The 22,687-nt window shown below is 38.3% G+C and overlaps 1 protein-coding gene across 4 annotated transcripts in view; it reads right to left on the reverse strand.

Moving 5' to 3' along the window:
• LOC136880908 (S-phase kinase-associated protein 2) overlaps positions 1–22,687 on the reverse strand; it is a 222,731-nt gene that overhangs the window by 135,167 nt on the left and 64,877 nt on the right. For all 4 annotated transcript variants that reach the window (XM_067153445.2, XM_067153439.2, XM_067153452.2 and 1 more), the window contains one exon: positions 19,594–19,817. In XM_067153445.2, the coding sequence (XP_067009546.1) occupies positions 19,594–19,817 (224 nt within the window). The remainder of the gene's footprint in view (positions 1–19,593; positions 19,818–22,687) is intronic.

The raw sequence follows: 22,687 nt of genomic DNA on the forward strand, positions 1-22,687 counted from the left end.
GTTTCTGGTCAAAAAGCTATGTGCAGTCTATCCGATATAAGAAAACCCGCAATGGGTATATTTAAGTCTATAGATACCAGAGTTTGAGAATTTATTATAATTAATGTTAACTGTGTTAGAATTAAAGAATATATTACAGTCCGTGCACCGGGTTCTATAAGCGATATTGATATCATATTTCTTTAGTGAATATTGCGTTCATGTTCCTTGATATGGGTACCAATGGACAGGCATGCTTGGCCGGCGGATACCTTACCGCAAGTACAGGGAATTTCGTGAATGTAATATTGCCAGACAAATCGGCAATAGCTGAGCACGCTCTATCGTCGGGTCATGATGTCATGTGTCAAGATACTCGAGCTCTTACCCACACTAGACACTACAGGTCCAGGATTATAAGGGAAGTTGTGGAAATACGCAGAAATCGTAACAATTTCAACAGGGACACAGGCTATCAATTAAGTAATACCTGGTTACCAAGCCATTAAGGATTTACGTAGGTAGTTCCCTCCCCTGTCCCTTCACTACTGTTATTTTGTCTCGGTGTTTTCCAAATTCGTACGTTCCTCATCGCCAGATGTTTCATTCCAGGATGGTGTCTATGTCATACACCTGTCAATGTCATATGTTACGTACACGTTATGCGACACTCTTAGACTGATCCTGATGGTTCGGTCAGCTTCCGCTTCGAACGCTAGTGCTGTGCCACGTCCGGGGAGCCATCTGGTGACGAATGAACGTACCATTTCCACTTCAACTATAATGTCTAAAATTCGAAAAGTCAGTTTAAGAAGCCTTTCTCGTGGATAGTCGAGATTTTCTTCTGATGATGCAGAGCACAGTTCTCTGCGGAAAAAAAATGTCTCAATTTCTTGACACGGAATAAGCCCAAAAGCCTATATAGTATCATGTCCGTAAGTATGGGCCGTGAGAGCATCAATGGCAGCATTTCTAAATTTCTGCATAATTTTCCCTGTAAACACTTTAAATTCAATAATACGCTTATATAAGAAATTCTGTCGAGTTCTGTGAAAAACTATCGAAATTTAATCTTGAACATTATCACTAGAGCCAGGATTTTTAAGTTTTAAACTATTTTATTCCTTGCTAGTTAACTGCAGTATTTTAACTTACTTATCCATTTCATTACCATTGGAGTAAATTACGCGAATCTAATAAAACCTAAAAATAACTAAATAAGACGTTAAAACCTAAAAAAAAACTAAATGGGCTATTAAAGACAGTATTACGTTTTGAAATAGAAGTTCCAAATATTAATGAAATTGAATGATTTTTTTAAAAAATAAACATTATGCACGAGTTTTTGAAATAACTTCATGGTTTGGAACTGGAAGTGGTTTGCAAGTATAACTAGTGCGAGCAAAACAACGTGATACGATACTATTCCACTAGCGCACAGCACAAATCAAGAGACAACCCCCTGGCGTTCACTGACCTGTATCTAGCAGGTACAAGCCCGCCTAACTTGCCAGCTTCAGTGCATCTCTCAGTGTGTACGGTCGACTACCGCCAGCTACGGCGCTGTTCACTGTTTAGCTCTATACACATTATTATGCGACAGACTAAAATTAATTTTCCCTATAAATCAATTTATTATTGAAGGCAGTTTAAGAAGCTTATGCATCTCAGAAGTAGCGATGCCTAAAGGCAAGTCATCTCGAAGTTGGTTGATTCGCCAGTGGATCCGGACTTTGCTACAGATGGCAAAATTATATTTTGATGAAGCGCTGGTTTCCGCAAACGTGTCGTGGAATACGCTGACCATAGCTTGCACTGTCCGAGATGCTCTTCGCATTCTTTGGCCAAGAGAAAAACAGGATGGCAAGTTTTTACTTCTTTTGAGTAATAGTGCGGCGTATATGATCAAAGCTGGTGAAGTATTGAAGAGTTTCTACCCTAACATGCTGCATGTAACTTTCATAGCCCATGGCTTACACAGATTGGCTGAAGAGGTTAGAAATAATTTTCTATGAGTAAACAGTATTGTTTCTTCTATGAGTAAGCTGTTTCTTAAAGCTCCTAGCTGCATTCTCACATTCAAGGAAATGTTGCCTCAACCTCCTCTTCCTCCCAAACCCATCATCACTCGTTGGGGGACATGGTTCAATGCAGCCCTATACTATGCCAATCACTTTAAAGACATTAAAAATGTTATGAATTGTTTTGATATCTATGATGCACTCTGCATAGCAAAGGCTAAAACAGCTTTCACGAACAAGAACGCTGCTTCACTTGCCTTCATTAGGGCACACTTTTCTGATATTCCTGCAGCTATTGAGCGTGTTGAGTCGGCATCGTTGCCCTTAAAAGATTCAATAGAAGTTGTGGACTCCATTTCGAAGAAGGAAGTACCAGGACAGGTGGGTGAAGCCTATTTACTCAAGCTCACCAAAATTCTACAGTGGAACCCTGGATTTTCAACAATGAACAGTGTGCCTGCAATACCGTACTTCAGGGAGAAGAAATTACTGACGAGGTACCATGGAAACCGAGAGCTACTGCTTCAATGACGCTTGCTCCAATGACTTCTTGTTGTGTGGAGCGTACATTTTCCTGCTATAAGAATATTTTGAGAGATAACAGAAAAAGTTTTACTCTGAAAAATCTGGAAATGCATTTAGTTGTACAATGTAACAGCAAGTGGAAACTGTGTTCTATGCTTCTCAAAATGTTTCTTGAATGTATAATATAACTATTTAAAATAGTTTTAATGTAGGTTAAATTTTTGTCAATTCCAATGCATCAAGAAACATTGTTAATAAACTTAACCATGATAGGTTAATATTGTGTTTGGTCCGTATTGACTAGTCTAAATGCCAGCCGGCAAATAAATTGTTTAATAAAATAGTTTTTAATCCACCTTGATCAATACACTCATTAAATGAAAGAAAAACTATTTATTAAACCAAACATGTTTCGGGAAATCTCAACCATTACCTTCCTCAGTGGTAAAAATTCTAAATCTATTAAACAATTTATTTGCCGGCTGGCATTTAGACTAGTCAATACGGACCAAACACAATATTAACCTATCATGGTTAAGTTTATTAACAATGTTTCTTGATGCATTGGAAGTGACAAAAATTTAACCTACATGAACCATTTATTGTATTTGCGCATAAATAATTTTTTTTTTTTATTTCAGTTGGTATGATGTGTTTGAAGTGGTTTCATTAAGCCATTCTGTCCCATATTTTGAAATGAGTGGTATAATTTTGTACTAGAGAGGCTTGAAGGTTACAATAAAGTACACAAAATTTGAATGAATAGTATAACTTTAGTAATGATTGAAATGATCATTAGAAACTATTTCAGGAGGATAAAAACTAAAAAAACTATTTTGAGCTATTAAAAAAACTAAAACATGGTTTTTAAGAACCTAAAAATCCAGGCCCTAATTATCACATAATGGTATCTTATAATATTACCAATATGTATTGCAATATGCCAGTAAATAAAACTGTCAAGATAATTAAAACAAACCTTTTAAAACATAGTAACCTGAGCAAATGTGAAGTAGATAATTTCATCAGTTAGACTTTGTGCTTAACAATAACTATTTCACCTTCAATAACAGAATATATCACCAAAAGGACCTAGTAATGGGTGACCCGATTTTGGGCATTCTAGCTAATATTTTTGTGGATGATTCGGAAAATAAAATAATAATATTAATGGTCTTCAATTATGGATAAGATATGTTGATACTTTTGCCATTATAGATGCACAGAAAAATGATAATCACAGTGCACTAGCATCCCTTATCGAGCTTGACAATGATGTCAAGTTCACCAAGGAAGATGAAGTGAATGGTTCTTTGAACTTCTTAGAATTAAACATTTTGAGAGAGAATAATAAGTTCATTTTTCTAACACAGTAGAACCTCGATAATTCAAAATCGGTTCATTCAAAATCTCGCCTAATTCAAAGCAACTCTCGTTCCCGGAAACATGAGGTTCAGTTTTGCATGTTATTTAAATCGTTTAACTCGAAGTAAGGATAGTTCGCAATTCGAAGAACAATGTCTGTCCCGTTGCCAACATTCAGACTTGATTTGAAACTGCTTTTACATTTTGCAAAAAAAAAAAAAAAAAAAAAAGTATTTTACAGAGTAATTTAAATTCAAACTTTCTCCGCGTCATGAAAGAACGCGTCTTCCAGAATGTAAAGGGGTAACTTTGTGCACCTAATTCTTCGTGTCTACATTGTGCTTCATATCTGCTATGTTCGAGAGGAAACGTAATTATTTTGTATTGGACGTTGTTAGGACGCCACAATAACACGTAGCAGACAGTGTGCAGAGAGGTAGAATCTGCGAACACTGGCGATGCTGACAGTTGGCGAAAAAGCGTGGCTTATAGCCTATAATAAATTTGTTCGCACCAAACAATAGTGTCAATGCCGATGAAACTGCATTGTTTGTTTTATTATTTTAACCTTTTAAGTGCTGAGTTACCAGTTGACTGTTTGGTACCTCAGTGCTGAGTTTTTTCATTCGTATGTAAAAAAATTTGTTGAAGCCTCAATTTTTAACTTAGCTTAAAATGTTTATAAATGTTGTTTATAAACTAAATGCAAATGGAAAATCCTACACTTATGTTCAATATTATTTTGAGAGAAAACAAAATTACACTTAGGAGCCCATGGGTGCATTACCTTTATACAAAGTAAGGAGCCCTAAACATTATTTCCTAAAATCTGTAGGCAACTAATACACGTAACTTCTTAGAAGTATATAAGTTGATATTTTAAAATACTCTCCAAACCTGGAATGTGGTGATAGTTAAATATTTTCTACTGGTTGTTTGTGATGCCGATTTGTTCAACTATCTGCACCAACTCCACTGGCACAAAAGTTTCTAAAAAATCAATGATTTTCGGGTTTTCATCAAACACTACTTGGCCCTCAGAGCCTGTCACAGTTACCTGAAACTCTGAAGAAAAGTAATCCAGCCACCATGAAATGAGCGATAAAATAGCTTTTGTGCTCACCGTGTTTTTCTTCTTTCATTTAGAAGGAGGCTCTGTTTCTCTCTCACATACAATATTTTCGGCACTCTCTCTATCACTAACTTTCAAAATCGCTTAACAATTCCTTAAAATGATTATCTCCATCATCACTTTCAGCTGTGGTTAATAACCGAAAGATTCTGTGATCCGAAATTACATCGCTGCAAGAGCAAATGAATTGTTGTTCCGCCATGTTTGTTTACATCACAGATTAACTCCACAGATGTCTACAAAAAGCTCTGGAAGTTACTTCCCGAAGCTATAATCTCTGATCAGTTCGTTCTACATAATGCCGAACAGATGGCAGAACATGTCAGAGATCAAATTCGCACTCGAAAGTGAACCGGGAAACTCAAAAAAAATTAAAATTCTCGCGCACCGCCTACAGACGGGCGTTGCACTGGTGGACCGGCCGCGTCAGCCCGTCTATAGGCGGGCGTAGCACTCATCGGGTTAAATGCTGAGGCCAAATGGACTTACGGTTTTAAGGAGAGAATTGCCAGCCGGGAAATGTACTATGTTGCTATGCAGTGCACAATACACACGGAAGCGAGAGATTTCCTTCCCCTGTGATTAGGAAAGTTCGAAAAGCCACGATGTTTTAAGGGCGTCGCCCATTTTCCATGCCAGTACAAGGCATCTAAAATGCATACAGTACAGTAATCCAATGAATAAAGTACTTGTACAGGGGAGCCAGTATATATTTCTCCTCGTCTTTGAATAATGATTTCTTTAATTTCATTGCGTGAGGTTATGTTTGCCGGTGAGTAATCCAAGAGCATTATTTGAATTTTTTTTTTCAAAATGGCGCCCGGTAATGACGACGTAGTGTTTTATTCTCCGAGTAAATTAACCGTAAAATGTGACGAAAAGTGCGGAAAATGTCGAAAATTAGTGAAAAATGGAATGTTGTGTGATTCATGTGATCGATGGTGGCATTATAAGTGCGGAAATTGCCCTAGAGACGTAAAAACTAATGAAAATGTTGACTGGATTTGTGAGCAGTGTGTTCGGAATGATGTTGTTGGGGACGGCGTTGACGAAGCACCGAAAAGAGTCGATGAGGAATATAAAAGTGCATTAGAAATTATAAACATTCTAAAAAAGGACAATGAGACTCTTAAAGTTGAAAATCAAGAATTAAAAGAAAGACTGCGATCGCTAGAATTTGGGACTGACCATTCTTCGAGTGATATACCGGTACAAGTAACAAACTCGAGCACGTGGTGTCACGTAGTTCGTGGATGGCCTGCTAAGAAGAAATCTACAACTGAATTTCCGGAAATAAACATTAGAAATAGGTTTTCTGCCCTAAATAATTTAATCCTGGAAGAAAGTGATCGCGCGCGTGAAACCAAATCATCGCGATCCGTTGCCGTGCCGAGTTTAAAATTTAGGCCTAGAATTCAGATTCAAGACCCAGTTAGGCCTAAATCAGCGAAGGTAGCTGTGTTTGGTGATAGCCAAGGAAGGGGAATTGCGGGAGTGATTAACGACGAGAATATAGCAGCAACCGGAGAAATATATCCAGGAGCTTCTATCAGCAGTGTTGTGGAAAACGTAGAAGCAGCAACTAGGAACTTCGGGAGCGGCGATGCAGTGCTTATCATCGGTGGGACGAACGACGTAGCTCGCGACGACGCCAAGAATGTAAGATCACAACTTAAACATACACTAGGGAAGCTGACCCACACTAACGTTTTTGTAGTGAACGTGCCCCACAGGCATGATTTGAGCAGAGACTCTTGTGTGAACATTGAAGTGGACAAGGTCAATACAGATATTGTTAAAATTTGTAAACATTTTCGGAATACTCAGGTTATTGAATGCAGCAGTTTTGAGAGATACTGTTATACAAAACATGGCCTCCATCTAAACAATTCAGGTATACGAAAGATAGCAAATATTGTTCTAGATTTTATTAATCTTAAGATATGTACTGTAAAACAGGCAACTCCCTTGAGTTATAATACTGACCAGGAAAACTAGTAGAAAGAGCCAGCTGTACTTCAAGCTGGCTCAGTCGACTAGACAAAGAAACTCAGGATAGTAAGGAATTTCAAGTTACCCAATTGCAACAGTCAAGTTTTAGGGAGGAAGGGGGTCTGAGATTGCTCTTGGTAAACTGTCAAAGTGTAGTAAATAAACAATTAAAATTCGGTACATTGATGGAATCTTATGAGACTGATGTGGTGATAGGAGTGGAATCGTGGTTGAAAGAAGGGGTGGGTAATAGAGAAGTATTTCCAGAAGGGTACACAGTCTATCGTAGAGACCGAGGAGGTAAAAAGGGAGGGGGGGGGTTTTATTCTGGTGAAGGAAACTTATTGTTCACATGAATGGTTTACCGATGAAAGGGATGAAATATTAGGGATAAAATTAGTTTGTGATAATATGAAGGAGGTGGGAATTATAGGAACATACAGGCCTGGAAGAGAGGAAAGAGACATGGAAATCTTTGAAAAAATAATAGATTATACTCATAAAAACAATAATAATGATATGGTAATAATTGGGGGAGATCTAAATTTGCCTGAAGTTGAATGGAAAGGAGCTGCAAGTGAAGCCCATGAACAGAAACTGGCAAATAAGTTAATTTGGGAGGGAGGATTTACACAAGTAGTACAAGAACCGACTCGTCTCAATAACTTACTAGATGTATTCTTGGTTAAACCATGGGAAATTGTTGATAAAATTGAGGTAATTGAAGGAATAGGAGACCATAAGGCTGTAATAATGGATGTAGGACTCGTACCAAAAAGGCTTAATAAGAGGGTTACACAAGACAAGAAATTGTACAGAAAAACTAAAGTTGATGAATTTGGGACTTACCTTAAATCACAATTCAGTTGTTGGATAAGTGAAGGGAGTAACGTGGATACACTTTGGGCTAAATTTAAAGGAATTATTTGGGAAGGAGAGAAGAGATTTGTACCTGTTAAGAAGGGTAAAATGACCTCAGACCCTGTTTATTATACAAGGGAAATAAGAAAATTAAAAAGAAAATGTAGAATAGTAAACAGGAAAATCAAAGAGGGTAGGGAGAGTAGAGAAACTAGAAAACAGCTAATGAGGGAACTGAATAGAGTGAAAAAGGAAGCAAAAGAGAATTATATGAATGGCATACTTCAAGAGGGTAATGACCACAAAGGGAAATGGAAAAAGCTGTATTCATATATCAGGAATCAAAAAGGAAAAGGAGTCCAAATTCCTACAATGGTGGGAGAAGGGGGTGAACACTATTTAACAGATACTGAGAAAGCACACCTATTTAGTAGGGAATTTAGAGATTCAGTAGATGATTGTCAAGAGTTGGAAACCGAAACAGAAGATAGAGAGGGAGAGAGACAGAGGGAAACAAGAAGCTTCTCATTCACAAACGAAGATATTTTCAGAGAAATCCAACTGCTTCAGCAAGGAAAAGCTGCAGGAAGTGATCAAATTACTGGGGAGGTATTAAAACAATGGGGTGGTACATAGTGCCTTATTTAAAATTTCTCTTTGACTATGTCATAAATAATGGTGTAATACCAAAGGAATGGAAGGAATCTATAATAATACCAATTTATAAAGGAAAGGGTGATAAAAGGAAACCAGAGAACTACAGACCAATCAGCCTGACCAGTATAGTTTGTAAAATTCTGGAGAGTTTAATATCGAAGTACATCAGAGGGATATGTGATGATAAAAATTGGTTCATGAGGAGCCAGTATGGATTTAGAAAGAAATTTTCTTGTGAGGCACAACTGGTGGGATTTCAGCAGGACATATCAGAACAGTTGGATTCAGGAGGTCAGTTAGATTACATAGCCATAGATCTTTCCAAAGCCTTTGATAGAGTGGAACATGGAATATTATTAAAGAAATTGGAGGGAATAGGATTGGACGTAAGGGTTACACGTTGGATAAAAGCATTTCTAAATTCAAGGGTTCAGAAAGTCAAAGTAGGAAATAATGTATCTCAGGAAGAGAAAGTTTGGAAGGGAATTGCACAGGGTAGTATAATCGGTCCGTTACTTTTCTTAATATATGCAAATGATTTAGGGAACAATATAACATCAAAAATAAGATTGTATGCAGATGACATAATTGTTTATAGAGAAATAAACAACACTGAGGATTGTTCAGAATTACAAAGGGACCTTGAAAGTATCCAACAATGGGTTGAAGAAAATAATATGAAGGTTAATGGAGGCAAATCAACTGTTACAACTTTTACAAACAGGAGCTTTAAAACTGAATTTGAATATACTTTGGATGAGGTAGTTATCCCAAAAGATGGCAAGTGCAAATACTTAGGTGTGAGATTTGAAAGTAATTTGCACTGGAAGGGTCATATTGATGACATTGTTGGGAAAGCATACAGATCATTACATGTCATAATGAGGCTACTTAAAGGATGCAACAAAGAATTAAAAGAAAAAAGTTACTTGAGTATGGTTCGTCCATTATTGGAATATGCAAACAGTGTTTGGAATCCTCACCAAGAATACCTAATAAAAGAAATAGATAGTGTGCAGAGGAAAGCAGCAAGATTTGTAACAGGGGATTTCAGGAGAAAGAGTAGTGTATCAGAAATGTTAAAGGAACTTGGGTGGGAAACTTTAAGTAAGAGAAGGGAGAAAACTAGACTTACAGGATTATATAGAGCCTATACAGGAGAAGCAGCATGGGGAGATATCCGTGAGAGGCTTCAGTTGGAAAATAATTATATCGGCAGGACTGACCACAAATATAAAATTAGAAGGAATTTTAGCAGAAGCGATTGGGGTAAATTTTCATTCATTGGGAAGGGTGTGAAGGAGTGGAACAGTTTACCAGGGGTAGTGTTTGATCCTTTTCCAAAATCTGTACAGATATTCAAGAAGAGAATAAACAGCAACAGAGAAAATAAATGAAGTGTTAGAGGGCATTCGACCGGTGCAGGTTATTGTAAATAAAAAAAAAATGTGTGTGAATAAATTAATTCCATCCCCCGGTCTAAGGAGTTTGGACAGCCAAAGTAGGGGACTGCCTGTAGGGGTGAAGTACAGTGGGGACTTCGAGGGCCCTGGGACCGCTACGGTAGCTGTGAAGGCCCTTCAGGAACTCTGAAAAGTGGTGGCAAAAGGGGCTCAGGTTAAGACGCAGCAGGTCGTTATGCTACTTAGGATCCTGAACGGGTAAAAGAAAAAAAAAAGTAAATAAATAAATACAATGTAAATATTAATGTTATACCAGTTTTATAGTATCATTTGAAGCAATTCCACATACTGTATATCAGTTGACTATATTTGTAAGTAGTACAGGAGATATTATAATTAGAATTTTGTAAACAATATAAATTTATTAAGGATGAGCTGTGTGTTTAATAGAAAACATTGTTAGCGTAAATTGTATAATATTGTATTATAGGAAAAATTTTCTTCTCTTGTTAATTTAATATTTAGTGCTTGACAATAATGTATTTTAGTGTACCATTTGCCACCGAGGTAGATACCTCATTTGCAAATAAAGAGATTTTGATTTTGATTTTGAATACTGTACATGCACCTTGTTGGATACATTTTGGAAATAGTTTTTTCCATGGCACTTGAGAGCTTTAAACTGTCAATCAAGGTTCACTGCATGCAGTAACGGGTCTTAGAATATATTACGACACCGCAAGGGTTGGCATTTCACAACTACGTGTTGGCGGTTAATTCGAAATCACGTAATTCGAAGTCCGATTTTTGCGTCCCAACGACTTCAAATTAACAAGGTTTTACCGTATATAGAAAGCCTTCTTGTGCCCCCATCACTATAAGAAACGATTCCTTACATCCGTAATCCCATAAACAGGCTGCATTTTTTTAGTCTTGTCTATATAGCATTAAAGACCCTGCCTACAATTGAAAATCTTGAGAACTAAATTACATCGAGGATTTGGCCACAATTAACGGCTATAATCCATGGATAATTAATAAAATCATCAACAAGATAAAATTAAGAACTGCAACCAAATTGATCCCGGACAAACCTAAAACGACAAAATCTGCTGCTTTTACTGATACGAACCCAAGCTTATTTCAAATCACCAACTCACTAAAGAATTAAGATATTGATATCGCTTATAGAACCCGGTACACAAAACGTAATGTATTCTTCAACTGTAACACAGTTAACATTAATTACAATAAATTCTCAAACTCTGTACCTATAGGCACCGTGCGTGTCGCTCTAGCGGCCGGGTGGAGAACAACACGCGAGGCAGACTCCAGACTCGCAGTAGCTGTTCTGTTATAACTGAGCGCGTTACCCAGATGATAATGGCAGAGAAAAAGAGATCGAGTAACAGGAAGTGAAGTACAATGTTATTGTTTTCCAAAACGAGCAACAGAAGTGGACCGAAGGGGACGATGGATACAAGCAGTTAACCGAGCAAAGTATTTTATAAGTAGGCCTACACATACGTACTGCACGTTTGCAAAATAAGTTCAGTCGATTCGATTTAATTTTAGTTTTAATTTTTAGCACTGATGGATCACTTTGGCAACCTACGATTTACTCAAGAATAGGTAGTGCACATTTCATCGGAAATAGAAAATCTGAACACCCACTAAGTCCAGCCTATGTTCCGACAATATTTCCAGATGATTTACATGTTGATTCCCAGAGGGATTCTGAAATATTTGTTCCGAATGAGTAAATTTATAATACCAATATAAATGGTCCATTATTGGACATTATAAATCTTCCAGCTAACTCATTCCTGGTTGCCAGCGTTTTGCCCCCCGTGTGCTAGGCTGGGCAGGCTGGGCTCATCAGCCTAGCACACGGGGGCGAAACGCTGGCAACCAGGAATGAGTTAGCTGGAAGATTGATAATGGCCAATAACGGACCATTTATATTGGTATTAAATATTTCCGCATGAATACAAGAAGAGGAATATGTTGCCATGACTCAGCCTACAGCGCTTTCACAGACAACTCAAGCGATTAAAAAAGGAAGAATCAGACGGAAAATTTTCGAGTACAGTTTTGCCCAAGTAACACAACCAAGGATGCATCCGTGGGAATAGATGCATGTGATATTCATTGTTCAGACTTCATGTTTTCTTGTTCAATAAATGAAAACTACGTAAACACACTTCAGTCTGGGAGGGGACCTTACGAAACATGATAAAATATGTAGAATGGAAGACGATTGTGCAGACATCAAGAGTCCATGGTTCCAAGGCTACAGCTCCGTAAGGAACAATACACAAATGAGTGATTTAACAGGTGTGAACTTCAACGTCTTTGCATTGCTGCTTGCGTTATTACCAAACTGCAACGTTGCAAAATTATGTAAAGAAACCCAATTATTGATTTTCCCAGTGAAAATGAAAATCGAACTGTCCTATTCTGCTTTGAAAGTGCTAATACCAATATAAATGGTCCGTTATTGGACATTATAAATTTTCCAGCTAGCTCATTCTTGGTTGCCAGCGTTTCGCCCTCGTGTGCTAGGGTGGGCTCATCAGTTGGTACCTAGCACACCTACCCTATGGGAACATCTATATCATCTGATGGCCAAGCAGGCATCAATTTTTAGTGATGAGACAAAGTCTCTTAGTGCATTGGCACTGCCGGTGGCTCCAGTTAACCTACGCAGTGGCCTCCACGGTATGCACTAGCCAGCGTATTGGTAGGTGTGCTAGGTACCAAGTGATGAGCCCACCCTAGCACACGAGGGCGAAACGCTGGCAACCAAGAATGAGCTAGCTGGAAAATTTATCATGTCCAATAACGGACCATTTATATTGGTATTATAAATTTGCTCATTCAGGACAAATATTTCAGATTCCCTATGGGAATCAACATCTATATCAATTGAAAGTGCTATTCGGTGTTCACAGGACAACAATTTCACGTATTTTTAAGACCGTGCTTATGCAACTGGCACTCCTTACGAAACATCTCATATTCTGGCCTAGTAAGGAAAGTGTTCAAGAAACAATGTCTCCAGCATTTAAGAGAAATTACGGTAATTGTCGAGTCATTATTGACTACATGGAGTTTAGGGTTGAACAGCCTCCCCAAGTAGATCAGGGAGTGTATTTCTATTCTCAATACAAGGGTCTCTACACTGCAAAAGTTTTAATTGCAATCACACCTAGTGGTATGATCGCCTTTAAATCTAAATGTTACGGTGGAAGAGCCAGAGACTCATTCATAAAAACCGACTGTGGTTATTAACTTTCCTTCAACCTGGCGATGAGGTAATGGCTGATAAAGGATTTTCTAGCATCAAAACTAACCTATCTGGCTGCGGTGTTGTAATCGTGGCACCCCTGTTCTTACATGACGGGAGATTAACAGCTGAGGAAGTGGAGAGTACTTACAATATTGCGAGTGTTAGAATTCATGTAGTAAGGTGTATTCAAAGAATCAAAATATGCAATATATTACAGAAACTGCGAACAGAACTTTTTCCACACGTGGATGACATCGTGCATGTGTGTCTAGTGTTAACGAATTTGCATCCTTCAATAATTAAAGAATATTTTGAGAATTGTTCTACCATCAGTTTGTTTTATATATTCTTTAGTCCGCCTCGTTGGCTGAATGGTCAGTGTACTGGCCTTCGGTTCAGAGGGTCCCGGGTTAGATTCCCGGCCGTGTCGGGGATTTTAAACTTAAGCGGTTAATTCCAATGGCTTGGGGGCTGGGTGTGTGTGATATATTCAGCATTAGAAATCATCCTAGGTAGGGCCCTCATCTTCACAGACATGCAGGTCATCTAATAGGCAGTCTACGAGAAAAAGACCCACACCAGGCCTCTCCGGAAGCCATACGCCATTTTAACATATTCTTTGTTTACATTTTGATCTGTTCAACGTTCAACAAGTAAGAATTGACAACTAAATTATTATTATTAGGAATACCGCTAATTTTTGGCAAGTAATTATTGAAATAGAATTTCTGTCATTTTAGTGAGACATTCCTCGACATGCTTATTGTCCTGATAAACAGGAATTTCCAACTGCTGGTGCTTTGCTATATATACATATAAATTACATTTTCCCAAGCCAGTTACATACATCAGTATTTGTATGTAATATATATGACTTGTTTTTAACTGTATGATATTTTGCTCGTCAAAATAAAGATAACGTACTCGCACATTTTCTGACTCATCTACTATTGGTTTATTTTTACAGGATTGCATTGTTAACCTGCATCGAATAACATGAATACCAAATGGACTTCCATAGCATTCTATTGCTTCATTTTCCATTTCACTTCCGTAAGAGAGATTGTTCAAAGCAGCTCCCCCAATTGGAGATCCAGTTACAAATGCGAGAGCTAAAGTATCAAAGTTGTGTCACCTAGTTTTGATCCGATGTGCTTTCGTGCTAGCAGATATTCTTATCTCTTTCTTGAAATCATCGAGGGCTTCCTGACTGAGATAGAGTGTCCACGGAGATTTTAATTATATGATCTGTATCAACCTGCACTTTGCTGGTAAAAAAACATTTTGTTAGTCACAGTGCGAAAGGTGTATTTGTCTGGCAAGCCCACATCGTTAGAGAATTGTAAATGCAATAGCTGTGTCACAATTTCCTCACATTCTTCTCTCTCCACATCACTCACTACTTTATCTATCAATGAGGTGACTACGGCCCTGCACGACTGTTCTATTTCAGTACTTGCTTCTACTCGAAGCATTGTACGAAGACTGCAAGGGATGCGTTTTAAAATATCCTCAGTTAATTCGAGGGGGGAGGAAGAGATGTCTCAAAAGTCTTTTACCGAACAGTTCTACGCGTTTGCCTTTTCTATATCTTTCTGTTGACTTTGTTTTCAGGCTCGGTTTTTCCCATTGTTGTGGAGTCTGTTTTGGAGACATTTTCATTATTTATATAATACACTACTGCAGCTACGTGTTTGCAAGTTCCTCTGGCGCCGGCAGGACAGGAACATTCGCTGGTAGAGACATGATTCTGGTCAACCTGAACACCAAATAAAAATGCATAAAACTTAGCAAACAGGCATTAAGTAATCCTTACTAAATAAACTTTATAAATGGTTACCTAACTACACCTTGCCTACCCCAAGTTTCACGATATAAGGCGGAAAAATGACAGACGTTTGTCGGGTGACTAACTGTAATGTATCCAAAACCACTCGAAATTTACTCTTCAACCCCGTCCACGTGGCCACTGACAACAAGGTTTCTTCCTTTATCGTATGATGATTCACTTAGATCCCCGAACTGAATCGCTTTAAACCCGCAACTTGTTCGAATCTCACACATGTTGTACTAAGACTCTCGCACTACGCCTCACCTCTTGTTTCCGAACAGGCCACTGTGTAGCGCTAGCAGTAGCATTTCGATCTATCTGCACGGTGCCTATAGACTTAAATGTACCCACTGCAGGTTCTTACATCAAAATTTGAATGAATTCCAACCTCACAAGTTTTAATTTAATCCACGCTTCACGCAATGGTGTATAATGTCCACAACATCTACTGTCATACTTTAACCTCCCCCCCATGATTGTTTTAATTTACAGATTAGTTATTGTTAATGCACTTCACGATAAATACTTTTTTTTAATTTGTACATATCTTGTTACAATCTCAAGTCTATTGTTTATATTGTGTTGATCGTTGATAATCACTCTTAGTACAACACGATTACTCTTTTGATATGAGGATACTATTTTATTCATTTTTAAACTCAGGGCCCTGACCTAATCTTTGTGCATTAATGGCTGATGATGTTCGCTATGCCAAACTAAACATGTCCCATTATTTAAAATACTTCATGATTATACTATAATCTAATGAGTATACAGTAGAACCTCGATTATTCAAAATTGGTTAATTCAAAATCCCGCCTAATTCGAAGCAGCTCTCGTTCCCGGAAACATGAGATACAGTTTTGCATGTTATTTCAATTGTTTAATTCGGAATACGGATAATTCGTAATTCGAAGTACACCATCGGCCCCATTACCGAAATTCAGACTTTTAATTCGAAACTGCCTTTACATTTTTTTTTTTTTTTTTGCTAGGGGCTTTACGTCGCACCGACACAGATAGGTTTTATGGCGACGATGGGATAGGAAAGGCCTAGGAGTTGGAAGGAAGTGGCCGTGGCCTTAATTAAGGTACAGCCCCAGCATTTGCCTGGTGTGAAAATGGGAAACCACGGAAAACCATCTTCAGGGCTGCCAATAGTGGGATTCGAACCTACTATCTCCCGGATGCAAGCTCACAGCCGCACGCCTCTACGCGCATGGCCAACTCGCCCGGTCCTTTACATTTTAAAACAATAGTATGTTTCAGAGTAATTTCAACTCGAAATTTATCCACTCCGCGTCATAATAGAAAGCGCGTTCCGGAACATGGAGGAGTAGCTTTCTGCATTTACACTCACTTCAGTGGGTCTACAGTGTGCTTCATGACTGATAAGTTTAATGCAATCGGAATTCTTTTGTATTCAACCTTGAAAGGAACGTCGTAATATCATGCAACAGGCAGTGTGCGGGAAAACAGAATCTGCAAACACTGGTGGTGCCGACAGTTGACGAAAAAAAAGTGGCTCATATAATAAATTCGTAGGTACCGAACAATACTGTCATTGCCGGTGAAACTGCATTGCTTTATTTTAGTGCGAGCCCAAACGGTCTTATGGTTTTAAAGGAGAAATTGTCAGCCGGGAAATCAAACAAGGGTGAGGGATGGGGGTCATAGCAGTGCGTTGCAATGCACATGGAAGCGAGATACTTTATCCCCTCGTCATAGGAAAGTTCGATAAGCTACAATGTCGGGCGTACGGCACTTTCCATGCCAGTACAAAGCATCTAAAAATGCAAACAGTACAGAAATCCAAAACATAATGCATTTGCATAGGGGAACCGGCATAATTTATCCTCGTCTTTGAATTGTGCGATTTTTTTTCTTTCGTTGCGTGAGGTTATGTTTGTCAGTGATTTATCCAAGTGCATTATTTGAACATTGTAAACGCACCTTCTTGGATACATTTTGGAAATAGTTCTTTTTTCTTAACATTTGAAGGGTATAAACTGTGAATCAAGGTTAACTGCATGCAGTAACGGGCCTTAGAATATTTTGTAACGCGACAAGGGTTGGTACTTCTGAATTGCGAATTGGCGGTTAATTCAAAATCACGTAATTCGAAGTCCGATTTTTTGAGTCCCAACGACTTGGAATTAACGAGGTTTTACTGTATTTTAATGTATTATTGAATCGGTGTTTGTAAATAAAATTTTATAATTTTAATATATCAACTTCAATACGGTTTCATTATGAGATTAATTACATGTAACATTATTTCACGCGATAACTGCTGATGATAAACTATCAAGCTTACACTCGTAGTTACTGGGACATTGCACAGATCGCAGCACAGGGGAATCAGTCTTGAGATCTGTGAAGTCAGTCTCGAGAGTCTCGAACGAGAGCATTGCCCATCACTATCCAACACCTCTCTTAGCCTGCCAGTTAACATTCAGTTGGTTAAAAGTATCCTCCACCAATAGGATTCAAACTACCTAACCACAGTGTCAGACTGTAAAGACTCTTCCTTTAATGATCATGGTCACCAGACAGCCTACTGATGTCGCATTTTACCACTCAGCTTCATACCACCTAGTTTAATCCAAAAGGAAAGAAGGAAAGAAAGAAAGCAGGCATTTATTTCCCAATCTGCCACATCTATTTTTAGTTTCTTCATCATTCCACCCAACTATTTTATTTTACTTTTTATAATTAGCTTTACGTCGCACTGACACAGATAGGTCTTATGGTGACGTTGGGACATGGAAGGCCTAGGAGTAGGAAGGATGCTGCCATGGCCATAATTAAGGTACCGCCCCAGCCCACCCAACTTTTATGCAATTTATAATTGAAGACATGCTCGCATAAACGGGTCTAATCCTCACTTTGTTTGAAAGGAGATAATTTAAGTTTTGTAAATGCAACCAAAAAAATATACTGCATTAATTTTGCCTGGTGTATTGCACATTAAATCGAAGTATACATTCAGGAAAATCTTGTCATAGCAATTTTAAGTTGTTTTATTGCACACTAGCGATGCAGTAGCTAACTGAACTTAAGGGAAGTTATATATTCAATGTACATGTGTTAGTTTTATAACGTACCTACCTGACTTTGTGATAAATGGAAAGGAAATACAAATAATTCTGGCAATACATTATATAATATAGATAAGGAAAGTGTTGTTACAAACAAGTAATACATACTGTATCAACAAATGCAATAATGATGTAGGCCTACAGGTACTTAATCCTGTACCTTAACCTAATCATAAACAGGAATATCAAAGAGTGGATCCTCTTCTTCTTGCACGGGACTACATGCATTGGAAGCAAGATTTCTGTAGTATGCACGATACACAGGCAGAGTCCGGCTCTATGGCTAAAAGGTTAGCGTGCTGAGCTTTGGTCACAGGGGTGCCGGGTTTGATTCCCGGCAGGGTCGGGAATTTTAACTATCGTTGGTTAATTTCGCTGGCATAGGGGCTGGGTGTATGTGTCGTCTGCATCATAATTTCATCCTCATCACAACGCGCAGGTCACCTACGGGAGTCAAATCAAAAGACCTGCACCTGGCGAGCCGAACATGTCTTTGGACACTCCCGGCGCTAAAAGCCATACGCCATTTCATTTTTCACTGACGATATGTAATCTAATAAGTCTAAAATAGCCTTGATTTTGGCTGGAAGTACAGGCCTAGGTCTGTTGTACTAGCATGGTAGGTGTTCAATGCCAAATGATGGTCTACCAGGTACTTTCTTTCTGAGATCTACAGAACCATACTCTGCAATAGAAGAGCATGAGTACTTGAAAAGTAACCTAAATGGATCCTCTTTACTGATTTTACAACATGTAATCTTGCTTAATAAAACCTTTTGCTTCGAATCAGAGACTGTTCTTTTTGTTATCTTGTCCAGTAAAGCCGAAGAAGTGATAAACATGTCACGTGTCATCTTTACCACTGTTAATGGCTTCTTAACCCTAGTCTTCCTAACAAATTCCATCCACTGATCTGGAATGGAAATTGATGACACTTGCTTCTTTTTCTCCTCTATATGGCCCAAGTCTCTGTCACATGCCAAATACGTGTGACCTGGCACTAAATATTTATGTTCTATTATATTAGATCTTCCAGTCTGAACTAAAAACATCCAAAAGCTACCTAAAGAAAAGTTCTTGTTTTGACCAAAACAAGAATCAGAATATAGTATCAGGTGGTTAACACTATTAGGAACGGGAGTCATTACATAATGCCGAAGGCATGAGATTATATCATCGGCTCCCCTTCCTACCACATCCTCAGATAGGGGTTAGCCCATTTTTGCATTCTGACAGAGGCTCTCAGGTTAAACACTCACATTTTCACCCACTGTATTTCCACTCCCTGCTGATATTAGCACATGTAGGAATAGTTATTATTCATGTTGCTCAATAGATAGCAGCACCTAACCCACTTTTTTTTAATTTTGATGGTTAGACTGTTTTTGCGAACATGCCTTCAATTCCGTCTCATTTTCATTTAAAGATACTTACAGTTGTGGATGCTAGACGAAGAATAAGAACTCCACGCTGTAAGGCGTAACCGAGGCTACCAGGTTTTAAGACTCTGCAACTAAGATCCAAACGGCACCACAAACTCTCGTCGTACGCAATTCGCTGCCAACGTTTACAAACCATGGCACAACGTACCACCATTTTCTTAGGAAGCATACGGAAGATCATAAGCATAATTTCATCAGATAACTTTTCTGACTGGTCTGTAACAAAAAATAAGTAGCAACTTAATCAGTGAAAAATGTTCATTAAGGAACAACACCTTACTTTTCTGAATTTCAAACTGAAAAATAAACCACCACACTATAAAGAGAGTAAAATTATACATAATGGTGTAAATATTTAATATGAAAGGAAGAATGGAGGGAGGTAATTATAAATTAGAAGTCAAAATCCGATTTTATATTTTCAGCAACAAGACATTGTCATGTGCAAGCTAGTAAGCAAAGGAATGACAAAAAAATCTTGCGAATTTATGAGGCTGGAAAATTAATTTAGATGGTTTGCTAGTGCTAATTTGGAGTAAAGACTTTCTGCTGAAATGCACAAGATCAACTGTGAATCACTGTTTTACTGTAGCGGATGGTAGTGTAAACCAGTTCTCGGCTGGGCAATACAGTTGAGCCTGGTTTATATGTAACTCAGTCCTGTGTAAATCTGTTTTATACAAAAATGCATGTTGGTCCCAGCAAAATAAAACTATGTTAAAACTCATTTGTACATAACCCATTTATAAGTAATTCAGTGTTATACATATCAATTTCTGTTAAATGCAGTTTATTTGTACGTAACAAAGTAATGTCTCTGACATATTGGACTTTCTCTGAACACAACACAGGCGAGTTAGAAATGCAATACATAAGAGTCAACATTATTGGTGGAGGGACTTTGACTGCAGATGTCAGAAGGCGCCAGTTGATTTACACATAACAAAGTCAAAATAATGCTACAGATGTATGCATTTTCTGTTGTTACCAAAGTACAAGTGAGTTAGAAACGTGAATTAAAGAGTCGGCATTGTTGGCAGCAGGACTTCAGCTACATTATGTCGGAGGTGTATGGAGGGGTGGTGGTGTAATGAAGGTCATGGAGAGTGACTGAGCAGCATAAAGCGAAAATAGAATACAAGAGAGATGTTTGAGACAAAGCACACACTTCCATTTTAATTGTAAACTAGTCATATTACGTCATGAGCTACACTTTGGCCGCATCGCCTATATTGTACAACTCCTAGATCACCTGTAATGAAAATTAGGGTGGGGAGGCGAGTACTGCATTTCCATGGCTTGGGGTGTGTTTATTTAAAGGTAAAGATGCCAGACCACAGGAAGAGTCCTGAACTAGTGCCCCGTATGGACAGAAGTTTCGTGCGGTGGATGAAATTTTGTTTTGTGCACGAGTGATGTAATTTGATATGAACCACCAAAACACTGCGATTGCGACTAAAGTCATCTCACTAAATGAGGAAAGTGAACAAACTTGAAATAAATCAAAGCTACGTAATTCATAAATATACAGAGTGCATTTTCAAGACACTAGTGTGAGTGACATAATGCAGTGAGAATGAAACTATACTGTGGGTGTTAATCCAGAGTAGAATTGGCATTCTGTGATATAGTTCATATATCATACACGTTACTCCAAAGCACACACAATCAGCAACGTTGATTCAGATGTTTAAGTTCTACGGTTCAAAAATGGGAAGAAATTAATACCACTGGGATGCAATTGGGGCTATAGGAGCGTGCAGTTAATTTTGAGATTATAAACAGAGCTGGAAGGAGTATGTGTCCCACGTAACTATGGATATCAGTGAGTTTTTTCCAGAAAAAAGTGTATTAAAAGGATTATTCATCTGCAGTAGCTGATACCCTGGGATGCTAACCAAATTGATGGAGGACCAACAGAGGGGAGAACCCAAGAGAGACATCTCAGTCGTCAGCGTAACCGTGAATGGACTTGTAAACTGGTACATGGGCCTTTCTGCAAGCTCAATGATAGACAAGTTTATTTCCCCAAATAAGTAGGCCACAAATATAATTTTTGTAGAATTAGTGAATGCACAAAGAATGGGTTAGTTTGTAAATCAACACGTAAATAACCTTAGCTTAGATATAATATGGGCTATAACCAAGTCCAGAGTTTTCTTTAGGAAGACCACCAGAGTGAGTTATGATTAGGGATATTTGCATGTCATTATAATTTCCTTGGGTTAAATTAATGAAATTTTTTCTGTTTTCATAATTAACAGGGAATAGCTAGATATTGGTAATGGATGTGATACGTAAATTGGAGAGGTTAAGATGGAGAGTGCTTGTGATATTGGAAAAGGTAGTTTTATTTGTGTATACTGTCCAGCTAGTGAAGTTTGTTAGGGAATTTTCAATAGTGTGGGAACTGCACGTCTTTTCTTTAATGCATGTAATCCGTATGGCTGGTTTCTGGTACAGTAGAACCTTGATTATACATTCCCGGAAGCTACGTTTTCCCGTATTATTCGTTCAAATCACGTGGTCCCGCGAGCATACTAATTAAATCATGTAAAAATCCCACATTTTCCATTCCTCAAAGAAACGGTTTCCTGTATCAACCGTCCAGAAATTTCAGTCCCATCAACGCTAAATCCTCGATCACGCGTTTTTCAAGAAACTGTATCTCACGAAAGGACGGCTACGGCATACTTACGGATCTTGGTGTTAACGATCCATCATTGCGGTAATTTGCAGAAGTTCTATACCGGAAAAGCGATCGGCGGTGAACTCGGATAGGGGACCATCTTAGCATCGCATTCGGGTGGTATTGTTTAAAGAATCAAAATCGTAAAGCAGAGTGTCCACAACAATCGGAAGGAGGCAGACCGCGTTTCGACAGCTCTACTTCAAGACTGAATGAGTCTCGTCAAATGTTCGTACTTGCAAACCATCTATAATACATTATGTCCAGGGTTAGATGTGTATTTACTTTATTCGAGTGTATCGCCAAACAGATTTTCAGCACTTACCTCAGGGCACTGTATAGTTACTGAGCTTTCTGGCAGGAATCGAAACTGCTCCAAATACAGCAGAGACAATAC

Source organism: Anabrus simplex, chromosome 1, assembly GCF_040414725.1.
Source record: "Anabrus simplex isolate iqAnaSimp1 chromosome 1, ASM4041472v1, whole genome shotgun sequence".
NCBI lineage: Eukaryota > Metazoa > Arthropoda > Insecta > Orthoptera > Tettigoniidae > Anabrus > Anabrus simplex.